This window comes from Chiloscyllium plagiosum, unplaced genomic scaffold (genome assembly GCF_037043375.1).
Source record: "Chiloscyllium plagiosum isolate Xiang-an unplaced genomic scaffold, Cpla_swu_hap1 HiC_scaffold_18, whole genome shotgun sequence".
NCBI classification, from domain to species: Eukaryota; Metazoa; Chordata; class Chondrichthyes; order Orectolobiformes; family Hemiscylliidae; genus Chiloscyllium; species Chiloscyllium plagiosum.
In genome coordinates this window covers 48076522-48092629 of record NW_028270156.1, presented here as the reverse complement: position 1 = coordinate 48092629, position 16108 = coordinate 48076522, and the positions used below count along the sequence as shown (strand labels likewise).

The 16108-nt window shown below is 42.5% G+C and overlaps 2 protein-coding genes across 10 annotated transcripts in view; both read left to right on the top strand.

The window, feature by feature from the left end:
* Positions 1 to 3323, top strand: part of abcc8 (ATP binding cassette subfamily C member 8) — a 230583-nt gene extending 227260 nt beyond the window's left edge. For 5 of the 9 annotated variants that reach the window (XM_043705956.2, XM_043705955.2, XM_043705950.2 and 2 more), the window contains one exon: positions 3107 to 3323. In XM_043705956.2, coding sequence (XP_043561891.2) covers positions 3107 to 3244 — 138 coding nt within the window. In that variant the 3' untranslated portion in view covers positions 3245 to 3323. Of the gene's footprint in view, positions 1 to 2768; positions 2945 to 3106 lie in introns of all 9 variants that reach the window. The other 4 variants (XM_043705952.2, XM_043705958.2, XM_043705953.2 and 1 more) reach the window with 3 other exon arrangements.
* A 4934-nt stretch (positions 3324 to 8257) lies between these two features.
* LOC122557843 (ATP-sensitive inward rectifier potassium channel 11-like) lies at positions 8258 to 15196 on the top strand. The gene is made up of 2 exons (XM_043705959.2): positions 8258 to 9585; positions 14754 to 15196. Exon 1 carries the CDS (start codon positions 8371 to 8373, stop codon positions 9532 to 9534), a length of 1164 nt encoding a protein of 387 aa, XP_043561894.1. The 5' UTR covers positions 8258 to 8370; the 3' UTR covers positions 9535 to 9585; positions 14754 to 15196.
* The last annotated feature ends 912 nt before the right edge of the window (positions 15197 to 16108 follow it).

The window sequence follows — 16108 nt, the reverse complement described above, 5'->3', positions numbered from 1 at the left end:
TTTATTGGCCAGAGTATTGAGTACAGGAGTTGGGAGTCATGTTGTGGCTGTACAGGACATTGGTTAGGCCACTTTTGGAATATTGCATGCAATTCTCCTTCCTATAAGAAAAGTATTGTGAAATTTGAAAGGGATCAGAAAAGATTTACAAGAATGTTGCCAGCGTTGGAGGATTTGAGCTATAATGAGAGCTTGAATATGCTAGGGCTGTTTTCCCTGGAGTGTCAGCGGCTGAGGGGTAACCTTATAGATCTTTATGAAATCATGAGGGGCATGGATAGGATGAATATACAAGGTCTTTTCCCTGGGGTCAGGGAGTCCAGAATTAGAGGACATAGGTTTAGGGTGAGAGGGGAAAGATATAAAAGAGACGTAAGGGACATCTTTTTCACACAGAGGGTGGTACGCATATGGAATGATCTGCCAGAGGCTAGTACAATTGCAACATTTAAAAGACATCTGGATGGGTGTATGAATAGGAAGAGTTTGGAGGGATATGGGCAAGGTGCTGGCAGGTGGGGCTAGGTTGGGTTGGGATATCTGGTCAGCATGGATGAGTTGGACCGAAGGATCTGTTTCCGTGCTGTACATCTCTATGACTCTATTTAACTGCTAGATTTGTACTTTCTATCCTTTCATGGCATCGTCTATTTGCCATTTCTCATTAACACCTTTCACTTTTATTTACCTCATCTTCCCAAAATTGATCCCTTGTCCCCGCTAATCCTCTCTATCTCTTGTTATGCCATTAGTAAGCACACCAAATCCAGTATGATTCTGAAGTTTGTCCCATTAGTATAAATTCAACTTTCCTCAGTACCTGTGTAAGTGCCATACAGACCAGAATGCATTTCTTCCACATCCATCTTTAAGCCACACATGCAGCTCTCTGATCTGATTTGCCCTATACCAGTTTTCACATGGCTCATGTGCAAAGATTAATTTGGTGCCAAGCTCCTCATACTTTGCGGAACCTCCTCCTTAGTCCTATATCATTGGTACCTATACTTAAGGGCGGCACAGTGGCCCAGTGGTTAACATAGCTGCCTCACAGTACCAAGTTTGATTCCGCTGCTAGGCAACTGTGTGGAATTTGCACATTTTCCCCATGTCTGTGTGTGTGTTTCCTCCAGGTGCCTGGTTTCCTCCCACAGTCCAAAGATGTGCAGGTTAGATGGATTGCCATGCTAAATTGTCCATAGTGTTTAGGGATGTGCAGGCTAGGTGGATCATTTGTGGAAAATGCAGTGTTACAGGGACAGGATAGGGGCTGGATCTGGATGGAATGCTCTTCACAGGTTTGGTGTGGACTCAATTGACCTGATGGCCTGCTTCTAAACTGTAGGGATTCACTGATTCTACATGGAAATTGACAGCTAGGATTTTCACTCCCCAGTCCAAGTTCCTCTCCAACCCTGAGCAGATGCCCCAACACGCTAACAATAGAGCTGTTTGGCCTCTCACTTTCCTGCAGAGAACAGCATCAATACCCCTCACCATACTGTCCCTACCCACTACTGTTTTTTTTTAACTGCCCTGGATGTCTGTACATGAATGGCTTTCTGTGCTTTAATATCATGGTCAGTTAGTTTATTCATTCATTCATTCACCCTCATTCCCATTATCAAACTCCAAAAAGCCTCAAATCTATAGACAATTTCTGAGACTCTTGCCCTCTCGATCCTCTTCTGACTGACTCATGGTCAGACAGTCCTATCCCTGAAGAATAATGAAACGATCCTGAAAGGGGTGATACAAAAAATCCATAACTTATCCCTTCCAATTGTAGATTGTCATTCTTCAGTTTGTAAACTCTGTGCTAAGGCTGCTTGAACTTCAAATATTTGCTGTAAATGTGATTGCTCTGAAATAGACTGGTTTCCTACATGCTGCAACTGTGACAATCATTTGTCCTGCCATTTCAAGATGTTTAAGGGATGACATTTTTTATAATGAACGTTATATTTACTTATTTTACACATTTATTAACCTTGCCACCAGTTACTATATTATTTTGAACCTAAGAAATAGAAGAGACGATAGTTATTTATCGGTAATGTCCAAGTAACCAGCTTGTTCTCCTACATCAGAGTAAGAATCATTTGCTGCGCTGAAAATATCTAGGAAATGCAACAGAACTCCTGTTTCCCTTCCTCAGCTGAACTACCTGAATTATTTAATTCAGGCATAATATTAATTTATGCTCCAATAAATACTACAGTCAGATTTTCAGTATATTGTAAAGAGAAATTAAAAGTTGCATTACATACCGAAGGTCTGTCATAGAGATTCTGCACAGTGCATGACTAAAAGGGTTTAAAATGCTGTTTCATCTAATTAAGGAGGTACGGGTGCTGAGAGGTTAATATTGTCCATCTTTGTGCCTGTGTGACAGGAGTGGTTGAGTAATTGGTCACTAACTGTTGTCAGTTTGTAAAGGTAGCTGTTTGAAAAAATGAGCTGAAAATGTGTTGCTGGAAAAGCGCAGCAGGTCAGGCAGCATCCAGGGAACAGGAGAATCGACGTTTCGGGCAAAAATGAGTTTGACGACTGGAGAAAGAAAACATTGACTATTAACAAAAGGTTTAAAATTTGAATGGTACAGTATTCTGACGGTATTTTCCAAAGTAACAGTGAGAGATAGTTCAGTTCCATGTATGGATTACCATGAATTGTACACTTAATTGCAATAGATACTATGGAAGTGTAGTTATTCCCTGGCTTATGTCAGGCTCATGTGAAAGATTTCTTTACTTTTTCTTTTGTAGCACCGGATTTCGCTAATTCTGGACGCGGATCAGATTATAGTCCTGTCAGATGGCACAGTAGCAGAAAATGATACTGTATCCAATTTACTGAGCAGGAACAGCACATTTGCCTTTTTAGTGAAGTCCAATAAGTAGAGACTGGTCACAAACTGGCCTGCCGGGTTTGTATGGGAATGGTTTGTTACCCTTCACAGAAATCGAGCTGCATTCTGCTTTCACACTAACAAAGGCTGTGTTTTTATTTTACATTTCAGCATTGAGTGCCTAACCAAGTTCACACTTTCAAAAGGTACATCGATTTGCAGTGAATCACGCTAACGGGTGCTTCTGTTTTTCAGCATCGAGTGCATACCATTCTGAATGCAGACTTGGTGATTGTGATGAAAAGAGGAATTATCCTAGAATATGACACTCCCAGTATACTCTTGGAACAGAGGGACGGAATCTTTGCCTCTTTTGTGCAGGCAGATAAATGATACATAGCAATAATTGCATTCTAGAGTTGCTTTTGTAATTTCATTTGATCTGTAAATAAAATTGGCACATTTCTTATGATTCTGTCGTATTGAATAAGTTGTTTACCCCCATCACAACACAATGTAAAATAACACCATTGCTTGCACAACTAAATTACTAGAAAAATCGAACCTAATCTCTCATTGACACAAAATTCTTTCAAACATCAAACCAAAATAACATCTAATATTACCATTACTTAAAAAAACTTCAATAAATCTCCAAATCCATGTTGTTATGATACACCTAATGCAATAAACTAGCATCTAACGCCATATAATTCTACACAAGCGTAATTTTCAATCGAAATCAGCAAAATTATTTTTTTAATTCTAAAATATCTACCGAGGTTCTATATTTTAATACATCAGAAACACATCCCGTATTATTCACTCCACCCTGATGCTAAAAAATCTCAATACAAAACTCTCAATCATGTCTACACAATCATTTTTCTGTTCGAACTTATATCGCACAATGTCTCCGGAGCAAATCATCTTCAAACGGCAATAAAGAACTAATTTATATCCTTAGGAAATCCTGTTGCTCCACATGGTCTTGAATGCTGAAATCATCTTGACTGGCTGCACTGTTTTTGGTTGTTATTCAGGTAGGATACACAGACATCAAAACGTCTGTCATTGCTCCCAGAAATAAACGACAGTTGAATATTTTTCTCAATACATAAGAGTTAAATATCTATTACAAATATTACATACTGTATTACTGCGCCAAATTGGCAAAAAAAGGTAAAATTACTCCAACCGAAATACCCCTACACCAGTTAATACAACATCGCAATACTGTACATGAGGCACTACCTACAAAAGCTACGTACTCAACATTGGCTAAACAGTACTCAGTACGGTTGAATTTAGAATTCACACTAAATTTGAGTCGAGTTGATTTGGATTGAGTGGCCCCACCCCATCCTCTCGATTCAAAATACAGTGTAGCATAATGCAGAACCGTGCAAATACACTACAGGAACAAATATACAAATAAATGTCATTGTAAATATTGGTGAAATGGTAAATTTAATATCAGAACGTCGGGGCAATGGCCTTAGTCGCGCAAATAACTGAGCATATTTTCCGGGTCGTTATCTGAGCGGTATTTTTAGTAATCAAATGTTTGAGGAGCCCAAGGGTCCATTTTAGCAACATTTTGAAGTTATAAACTGACAGGAACAGATAACGTTGCCTGCGCAGTCTGAATTTCCGGGAGACAGAGTTGAAGACCAACCGCCCTCGACCTGATCTGGGACAGTTGTCGGTAATTCATCTTTGCAAAGCAATAGCAGGTAAGTCCCTCGGGACACAATTCAGAGAGAGACCATTGATCAGATGCCACCAAATCAAACGGGGAGAGATTGGCTGAAGGTTTATCATGTCCTTTACAATAGTAATAAATGCCAAGAAACATAAATGTTTACACGTTAGCTGCTGCAAAGTCCACACTTTACTCCCTGAAGGTTCTATGCTGATGCTTTGAGCTACTCTAGCATTTTGATAGCGCTTGGCAGCGCGCCATTAGATTCTATTGTTACTGTGCCCTTCATCTTTCAGTGATTTGGTTACTCAGGTCAACAGTTGTGAACTGATATATTTGTCCTTTCACACCCAGTTGTCATTCCTCATATTCAGCAAGTAACATCACTGGGTGGACCATCTGTTGGTAGATGCACTCCGATCATTCCTTCAGAATAACACTTCACAAACCTGCAGAAACCTACACAAGGTACACCCAGAAGTTAGATTTAATCGGTTTCTTCGAAAGTTGTAACAGTCAGACATACTCATGCCATTTGACCTGTTCCCCACTCCAGCCAGAGACGACAACAACCCGCCAGGACTGGAGCCGAGAAACAGAGAAGCAAGAGTCCAGTTTACCAACTATCCGCAAATTCCCGCCTCCAATGTTCAATTGAGTTGACTACAGGATCTGAACGAGGTAGAAACTTCTACCGTGTTTTTTTTTTCCAGAACCAAGTGGGGGACATGAAAAATGAGTGAGGTTGTCCAGGGGCGATTTCTTCATACACGACGTAAAGAAAATCTCCAACTCTCTCTCAACGGCGAGGTGAGGGGTCAATTGAAAACTTCAAAACTGAGATCGGTATCTCTTAGTTAGGAAAATCTTATATGATGGGTATAGATCTAGAATTAGAAAATGAACTAGCATCTAATGGTGCAACTGGCTGAACTCTATTGCTGTTGCTATATTTTCACTTATTGCTGCATTCAGAATATCAGCCAATCACAATAGCATATCAAAGTACTGGGATGCTATTGGAAGTGATGAGAATGATTATCCCATGCCAGAGGAGACTGAATGAGGAAGAAAGACTCCAGGAAACAATGGCTTATTTCCCCTGAATAGTTGACCAGGGAAGGATCCAGAGGATGTTGAATTAAAAAAAGATAAATCCAGAATATTACCTATTGTTGTAATTTAAACTACAACTGAAGCTGATTCTATATATAGAACATGGTTTGCTCTTTCCTACTTCCTAAATATTTACTTTCTATACTGTAACCAGACATAGGCTGCTCTCTCCTGTTACGTTCGAAGCGAGAAGACAGTCGTCAGGCTATTGTCTGGCTGAAACGGAAACTAGTCTGAGTTCGCAAGCACAGACGATCACAAAGCAGCCTCCATTTGCCACCCGTTCCAAGTGTGTTTTCTGCTGTGCTAAATAATTTCAGGACGAAATCCAGTCATTCTTAAAGCTTGCGGCATCCTTAAATTAAAATTCTGCTGCTCATACCTCACAGTGAAATTGCAAGTCTAGTCTCACTGCTGAGTAATTACTGCAAGGAACAAAAGGCTCCGGATACAAATGGAGAATTGGTGAATCTACCCGACCTCAGATCACAGGCAGGGCTGTGTACGGACTGTTATTCCGGTTCTATATCAAAGGTGGGTTTAAATTAGCAAGGGCATGTTTTGCAAAACATCCTGGATTTCACTTAAATTTCCTTTCAATATTTAAAATACCCACGTTTGCCTGATAGTAAATATGGCGTGTGTTTGTAAACAAACTTGCACAAAACCCTTTCCTAGACAAGAAAATTGAATTTGAAACCCTCAATAGATACACGGTTGGCAGAGGCAAGACCACCTAGGGTCTATTCATATGAATGCTACTGGCTTGAACGAAATAGTAAAAATAACAAAGCTAGCAACATTCATTGTCATTCAAGTGTCAATGGAATAGCAATTTCCTACAGCTGCGCATGTGCAGTTAAATACGGAAATCATGGAGTGTTTGTACTGTCCCACTCCGCTAGAAACTACAGTCTTTGAATCATGTTGAGACACCCAGGAATGTAATACAAGGAGTTGTTGTACGTACGTAATAGGTACTTCCTAAACTCGCCAGAAATTTCAGGCGTGTCCATTCCAGTATTTTTTAAATGTTTGATCTATTTTAATTACTTCCAGACCACTCCTCTAGGACTAAACATTAACCAGGAGACTCATATTTTGGTCATTGGTGGAGATCAAAAATGCAATTGTTTTCAGTCTTTTGTTTCTATGTCCTTCCTCTCCCAAGTCCAATATTTCTTTTTGTTTGCTGCACTCAATTTGTCACTGAATGCACTAGTCCAACTTACATTCCCAGGTTCGGTCTTTAGCCAACGAGATACAATTCTGCATATGGGATTCAGTACTCCAGGAAACGGTGTTGCGCTGAAATGGCTCGCTGGTCATTGCAAACTACAGTGCAAAAGTCTGCGGGTAAGCACACCGAACGGCCAGCGCTATTGTTTCCCCCCTGATCAACACAACCCGGCGCAGTAAATGAATGCACTGTGGTATGCATAATCACTCCGCTATGGAGTCAGTGTTGGAACTCACTGCTGACAAACAGGTTCAAAACAGCAAAAGGCAGCGGGAATATACTACCAAACCTAAACAGTTTGCCCCGTCATTCAATCCCAGAAAACTACGCGAGGCAAGATCTGAAAAATGGTCACTCGATTTCTCTTCACTGATGCTGCCAAACCTGCTGAGCGGTTTCCAGCAACTTCTGGGTTTTTTTTTAGAATTAGGATCCCTCTGATTTACAGCATCCGCAATTCTTTCGGATTTTACGAAGCAGGAGATGGCCTGGTTACCTTAGCTACACCGAATCAAATAGTCTGGCAGCGTCTTTGGAGAGAGCAACAAGGGTTAATAGTTTCAGGTCCAAGATTTTTCCACATTTGTCTAATTTCAGTTTGTGTGTGTGTGTTATAATTTGAGTATGCGGCATCTCGACGGTCTTTTGAAAAGGCAAATGTAGCAAAAGCGTCCTGAACTGCTAGGTTAATGGCATTCAAGGCGGGTAGAGGAGAGAGGAGCCCCCTGTTTACACAACACAAATTGAATTCCCTGCAAAAGCCGGGTTCTCTGTTCAAGCCCAGGGTGGAACTGCAGCAAATCCTGAATCGGGGGAAACAGTGAGAGGGGAGAGGCTGGAGAGCACAGAATAGTGAAGAGGGAGAGGCTGGAGAGGAGAGTGAAGAGGGGAGAGGCTGGGGGCGGGCAGGATAGTGAAGCGGGGAGAGGCTGAATAAGACAGTGAAGGGGTAAGAGACTGGAGGAGGAGACTGAAGAGGGGAGAAGCTGGGGAGCAGAGGGGAGAGGCTGACGAATGGGTAAGGGACTGGAGGAGGAGACTGAAGAGGGGAGAAGCTGGGGAGCAGAGTGAAGAGGCTGGCGATGACAGTGAAGAGGGGGGAGGCTGGGGATGAGAGGATAATGAAGAAAGTGAGAGACAGGAAGGCGCTGCGGCTCCCCTCCCTCTGGCGGCGCGGAGTGGTTGGGAGGGGCCGGGAGCTGGTGCTGAGCAGAGAGCTGGGCTCTGGGCTGATTCATTGCCCTCAGCCTGCCCTTTATATCGAGTTACCGGAGTGATTGGCGGCGCCAGGCGGGCTGCTGGAAGGATGTCCCTTCCCTGGGGTGGAGGGAGAATCAGTGAGCGGTAGCCGGGCGGAGCGAGTGTGTGAGAGCCGGGAGGAAGGAGGCAGCAGCTCTGAGTGTGTGTGTGTGTGTGAGAGAGAGAGAGGGCCGGGGCGGTGTGTCTGATGGGCCGGAGATGTTGGCCAGGAAAGGCCTGGTGCCCGAGGAGTATGTGCTGCGGCTGGTGGAGGACGTGTCGAGGCCCCGGTACCGGGCCCGGGAGCGCAAGGTGCGCTTCGTGGCCAAGAACGGCGCGTGCAATGTGGCGCACACCAACATCCGAGAGCAGGGCCGCTTCCTGCAGGACGTCTTCACCACCCTGGTGGACCTCAAGTGGAGGCACACGCTGCTCATCTTCACCATGTCGTTCCTGTGCAGCTGGCTGCTCTTCGCCATGATCTGGTGGCTGATCGCCTTCGCGCACGGTGACCTGCACCGGCCCCGGGACGGCGGCCCGGTGCCGTGCGTGACCAGCCTGCACTCGTTCACCTCGGCGTTCCTGTTCTCCATCGAGGTGCAGGTCACCATCGGCTTCGGGGGCCGCATGATCACCGAGGAGTGCCCGGCCGCCATCACCGTGCTGCTGGCGCAGAACATCGTCGGCCTGGTCATCAACGCCATCATGCTGGGCTGCATCTTCATGAAGACCTCGCAGGCGCACCGCCGCGCCGAGACGCTCATCTTCAGCCGCCACGCGGTCGTGTCGCCGCGCAACGGCCGCCTGTGCTTCATGTGCCGCGTGGGCGACCTCCGCAAGAGCATGATCATCGGCGCGACGGTGCGCCTGCAGCTGGTCCGCCAGACCGCCACCGCCGAGGGCGAGGTGCTGCCGCTCGACCAGGTCGACGTCGCGGTGGACAACCCGGTGGGCGGCGGCGGCATCTTCCTGGTGGCGCCGCTCATCATCGCGCACGTGATCGCGCCCGGCAGCCCGCTGTACCCGCTGCGCGCCGCCGACCTGCAGCGCCGCCATTTCGAGGTCGTCGTCATCCTCGAGGGGGTGGTGGAGACCACCGGCATCACCACGCAGGCGCGGACCTCCTACCTCTCCGACGAGATCCTGTGGGGCCGCCGCTTCGTCGCCGTCGTCGGCCACGAGGACGGCCGCTACTCGGTCGACTACTCCAAGTTCGGCAACACCGTGCCGGTGCCCATGCCCGAAGACGACGCCCAGGCCGCGCCGCACGCCGCCACCTTCGACATCTTCCCGCCGGCCCGCAGGAGGAAGCTCACGGGGCCGCACCGCCACCACTCCGACACCGGGGATGAGGAGGAGCAGGGAAGCAGCGACAGGCCATGAAGCACACAGGCAGGCAGAGACAGCTCCCCAACCCCAAGGGAACCTGACACCGTAATATTTATATATTACATATTTATTTGCATATATATAAATATAATATAATCTTTTGTGGTGCGGCCGATTGTTCGTTTTTAAAAGTAATTCTCTACAGCAATAAGGCACTTTGTATCAGAGTCTCGGGCAGGTTCCCCCCTGGTGCTGAAGTCAACAGTTCCTCGGAGTTTGGAAGGAGCGACTGGATGGGTTTTTGCACCAGACAGCAACAGCGCGCCTCAACTTCAGGAGGACGCAGAGCCCCCGATAAACTAAGTCAGCTTTCGCTGCAATAATGTCATCGCTGTATAATCATGCAGGTTGTCGAATCGAAGAGTAAATGAGTCAGCCTGTGTGACCCCCCCCCCCCCCCCCACTCCCTTTCCCGATGGAAACCCAACCCAGCCCGACAATTATAGGCAAAAGTGAGGACTGCAGATGCAGGAAACCAGAGTTGAGATTAGAGTGGTGCTGGAAAAGCACAGCAGGTCAGGCAGCATCCGAGGAGCAGGAAAATCGACGTTTCGGGAAAAAGCCCTTCATCAGGAATAGAGCAATTATAGGGTCTAATCATCCCCACCCTAAGGCACTGAAGCATTACATTTTTCACGTGTGTCTCCAACTAATAGACGGCCGAGTTCGATGCAAGCGGAAGGGACATCTTTCCTTGTATTTCTGTTTTGACAGCGGAGTTAAAGAACAGTGGTAAGGTTCTCTGAGTAGCAGTTTTCCTCAGACCTTTTGATTTTGCCAACCCGTTGCGATGGGGATAGGCACGTTGCATGTATAGCACCCTCCCGACCATTTTCATTTGAACCTCTGCACCTACTCGATTAGAATGCAAAATAAATGCAAAACTGGATGAGGGTGAATTCGATACCGTGTTGATAAAACGCCACTGGTAACTTCTAGTTATATCGTTAAATTGAATGACATTGATGTAACGCTAGCAGTTATGAAGACCTGATAAACACATTAATTTAGGGAAAAGAAAGGTAAAATGGACGAAAGAAAAAAAGACAACTCTTAAATATTAGTCAGTGGAATACGTTTTCCATTAGTCCTTTTCCTCACTTCAAACAATAGAGAAAGCCGAAACAATCTGATTATTGGAAACAACATTGGAGATTTGTAAAATCTACCTTTTTTCAGTTGATTAGAGAGAGTTGGTTTTAAAAAAATCTAAAGAAAACCTTTCAGCGTTATGGGATGGAGGGCTTGGGGTGGTGGGGAGGGTGTTAGGTAGAAAGTGGTTCCCGAGCCTCAGAGAATTGAATGTTACGGGGTCATTCCTTCAATTCTTTCAATGTAATAAGATAATTAGAAGAAACTCATCGACCTTCATATCGTTTTTGATGATACTGCCTCTTCGGGGATATATGATATGTTAGCGAGTTTTGAGAAGATATCTTCCGGTCCACGTGCCTAAAGGGACACTACCAATACGCTGCGGGTCCCATTACATGATTACTATATTTGTTAGTTTTGTTTTATAATTGGCCGTAAGTTTCAGGGCTCAAGTTGACCAAGTCACTGAGCCCACATACTTTGGGAGCCATTTCCCTGATTCTTGAAACGGGTACAGGAGCGAAGAATTGAGTGCAAGTCAGGGCGTACACAACAGCGATTAAACTTGATGTATGTTTTCGGAGATCAGAATGACGGCGATGCTTCCTAGTCCCATCGACACTCTCAAATATTGTAAGTAAGCCTTGGGAATTTAGCTCTGGAGCCAAATTATCTAAACTGCGACCATGTGGGAGGAGAAGCGTATCATAAAACAAAGCAAGCTAAGCCAAGTGCAGTCCCCCAAGTGCAGACACAATCAGAAGATTTGCAACTAAAATCATTCATACAAGGACGACTTTCCAGCAGAAACCAAACTACAGATGGAACGAAGGGTACCATTATGACGCAGTATTACTGGCAATTTTTGTTTTGGAGCAGTATAAAAATGATAGCTCAACTTCAAAGCCCAATTATGAAGCTCCTAAAAGAGATAATTTAATTTCTGTATTTGACATTGCATTGAACTTAATACCAGTGTTTTCTCAAATCTGGAGTAAAAATGTATATGTCTCTGATCATTTCAGCACTTTTAGGAAAAACTTGGGAGTAAATGCGCCACAGCATTTATGTTTTTAAATGAGAAAATGGACAAAATTGTGGAATTTAATTGCTCAAGTTCTGCAAATGAAACTGGAATTTAATTACATTTGACCAGTTAGCATTAACTACAAGTATCGAGTTGTAATTTAAAAGTATGTTTTTTTAAAAAAAGTGTTGATTGTAAGGGCATTATATATAACTTGGTCGGAATTAAAACCAATGGAAGATTAAGAAACCATCCAGAAAATCGTAATTTCATATCATGTATAAACATTTGACAACATGGCATTTAAGAATCCTAAATTAAGAAACACATTCTGAAAATCTGAGCAGACTTTGTGCCAAGCCAGTTGGGCACGGGCGCTCCAGAGAGAAAAAAAATCGCCGCCCATATTGAAATCAGAACAGCCTTCTTTTTGAAAGAAAAGCTTTTGTGCTACCTTTAAAAAATTAAGATATCCGAAGTCATTTTATTATTTACAGTACATCATTAGCAATCCACAGTACTGCGTTTTTCACTTGGGTGCATTGGTGCATTGTAGTCAATGGTTTATTACTCAACAGAACACATCTAGGGTTAATTTTCGTTAAATCTTTAAGACTCCAGTCATTTCATGTTAGCTACAATATTTTGCCTAATATCCATTTTGTTTTCTTTCCAGTAGTTGCGTTAAAACTTCGATCGATTTTGTAACCCTAATCTTATCGCATGCATTTGATCTATAATACGTTTCACTCCGGTACCACTACATCTGAGCTAGTATCAGTGTGCTTGAACAAAAAAACTAAACATTAAACAGTCCAAGTGTTCGTTGTGACTGGACTCAAAACATCTGCTATCTCGAGGCAAATCTTTGAATGTACACATTGCAAATTTGCCGATCTGACAGCCAGTCTATAGGAAGGAAACAAAAGTAAATTTTCTACCTGTGGAAAAAAACATTTATTATTTATGTTTACCAATAAAATGGCCAAAGTATCCCAAATAATTCGCGATTTTTGTTATTGCCCCTCAGAATTACCGTAATCCTCAGAAATAAGATGTTTTCACAACCTTTGATTTTGTTGCTTGCAATTTAAATCTCTTTCCTCACTCACATTATATTAAAACAAACGGATTCAAAAGTGCAAGCGGGAGGACATGACGTCCGAAATCGCCAATCTGTGTTGGAGTCTTTGTAGTTGCTCTCGTTTGAAGTGCATGGCGCCCTCTATTGCTTTGCGAGCTGAATGCATACGTTTAAAAAAATTCAATTTGCAATGTGTAATTCAAGGGTAAATTCCACTGTTTAGTAATGTGTAAAAGCACCTTAGTTTTTTAAATGAACATGTGTATACAAGTAGTGTAAAATCTCCCCAATAATCCTCCACTCTCAAGCAGAGATTGCAGATTCCTTGTCTGTGGGGGAATGGCAAACAAATCAGTTACAGTTAAGACCACAGAATCCCTAAAGTGTGGAAACAGGTCCTTCGGCCCAACAAGTCCATGCGGAACCTCTGAAGCATAACTACCCAGACCCCCCCATTCTCCTCCCTTATTATCCTATATTTACCCCTGACTAATGCACCTAACCTACACATCCCTGAACAATTTAGTGCAGCCAATCCTCCTAACCTGCACATCTTTGGATTACAAAAAGGAACACCCCAGGTCTATTCGTATCCCAAAAGAAATGCAGGCTTAAAATAGTCTCACCATGGAGCTACTCACAGCTATCCATCTGTTGAAAGGGGCCCTCACTTGCTTTATTCACATTGTGTACACTCTAAAAATCCCATCATGGCAATTAATGAAGCAAACTATATATGTGTTTCATTAGAATGTTGTAATGCTCAGCATTTTTTCTGATCTAAGAAGGTCAGAAAGAAATCCAAGTTTATTACACATTGCAATAATTTGGTCACTACCAGGTGTTAGAAGTGAATTAACAAGAGTTTCAGCAGAAAATAAGTTAAGATAGGGGCAGAGTCAAGTAAGGTTACAGAGATAGAAATGAGATGTCTTTGTAATTGTTCAGTTACGTTTTCAGAAGCTGATTTTAGTATCAAGTATGACTTAAAGTTATGAACTGTCTGGTTCAGCATCAAACAATTGTCAAGGAGAAGGATAAAGGTTGATGGCTAGACTATTGAGTATAAGGCAGAAACCAATAAAAAATGGCTTTGGCACCTCTTTTATAGTTAATGGATTAAAATTTCTGTTCATCCATTATGGAATGTAGAATTGTCAGGATGACCATTTAAAGTTAGTGCGGAGATGTTGCAACATGGTGGCATGGTAGAGTTGTGTGTTATCAGCATACATGTGGAAATTGATCCAGCATTTTCAGGTGGTGTTGCAAAAGGACAGTTTGTAAATGAGAAATAGACTTAAAGGAACAATGGTGCAGCAGAGGAAGATGATTTTCTGGCTGTCAATGGCGAGAGATCACCTGGCTGGATGACAAGAGGACAGAGAATGGTTTTGTGGTCAACTGTTAAAGGCTGAAGATGGGTTGCAAATAAATAAAGAAGGTTAGTTTATTATGGTCATAGATACAAAGCAACTTTCATTATATGAGACTAAAGAATGTTGACCACTGAAATGGACAAGTTGTTAACCGAATCAAGAATGCACAACATAGAATTCTTACTTAGTGTCTGCAGTGATTAAGTTGTTAAGACTCTTGCCAGAGTCAGAAGCTTGTAGGTTCAAATCCCACTTCAGAAACTCAACAATAATCTAGGCTGGCATTCCAATGCAGTATTGACACGCTGCTGCAATGTCAGAGATGTTATTGTTCAGAAGACATGATAAAGTGCAGTGCTGACTTCCCTCCAAGATGGATGTAAAATCTGATTATTCTTTCAAAAAGTATGAGGGTGATCTTTGAGATCCTAGCTAATATTTATCCCTGAATCAATATAAGTAAAGAATAGATGATGAGGTCGTCATCACCGTCCTTTTTTGTGATCCTGCTGTGTACAAAAAAAACTGCTGTGTTGCCTAAATTAGACCAATGATTACACTTTATTGGCTGTAAATTGCTTTGAGATTATAAAAGGAGCTAAATAAATGCAATTTTTTTCTTTTGCAGAGGCCTCAAACCTAACTCATACACAAAGATGCATTTTTTCAATGATTTATTTATTTGTAAGTTTTGAATCAGGACTATTTGCCAAGAGTAAAGTGATTAAAGACAATTTATAGATTATTATAAAGAGATCATATCACCTAACTATACATATCATAATATCTCAGCACTAGTTCTGTGTGGAAAAATAAATTACCGACTTTGTTAATTTTTAAAGCTTAATATTTTGTAATGCTCAAAAAATGTAAGAAGTTAACCCCTAAGATTACATAAATGTTTTCTTGTAAAGAATATTACTGTTGAATTTCCAAGTGAGCTGACTGTAGAGGTCTACTCAGGGCAATTATATATTCAAATGTCAATTGGATGGAGCTTTCATATTATCAGAAATTGATGTCATTTAATTTGAATAAATATTATATGTTCTAATAAAATTATTAAAGGTATATTGTTTGTTTCTTTGGTTGCGATGTCTATTATCTACCTGGATATGATCAAATGACAAGGCCCCAAGTTGGGATAATTTCTTTGATAGCAATTTGCAAGCTTTTCAAAAGTGGTCAAAGTCACTGATTGACCTGAATCCACTTTGTGCATTTCACAGAATTGTTTTGGGAGTCAGCAAACATCAAGCTGACTCCCAAACATAAATCATATGAAGCCAATTGGCACAGTGATACTGACTCTACCTTTGAGTTCAAGTCCCATGTTACATCTTGATAGCTGCAAAGGAGTGTTCAGCCTGTCATTCAACACCACCACCTCCCCACCTTTCCTTAATGGGGAAAAATAGTGTGTGAAGGCACACTTTAAAAAAAAAGTGTTCTCCTGGAAGCAAACAAAATAGCATATGAAATATTTCTGTTTATAGTCTACATTTAGAGAGAAATCAAAAACAGAGCAACCCATCCACCGCTCTAATAGTCACTCACTCACCACTGATGCACAGTTGCAGCATTTTATGTCATCTACAAGATGCACTGCAGCAAGTGATCAAGATGAATTCAACATCACCTTCCAGAGACTAACAGACGCAAACAGACAACTCTGATGTTTATGAACTCTGACAGACCCAAATACACCAGATAAATACTGAGAAACCAAATGGATACTAGCAATGTCTAACAGACCCAAACAGTACAAAACAGACTCTAATAGATACTGAGGGACACATTACAAGATGTAACAGACTCAGATATTTCAGAGAATAAATCCAAATTGTATCAAACAACCCCTCACAGAGGGTGAGTAACCAAAACTGAGTGAGGTCTGAATCAACTCAACATTGACTCCAGATCACATGATATTTCCTGATAACCAGTCCAATATTAACAAGAAAGCTTTAAGCTCATTACCTC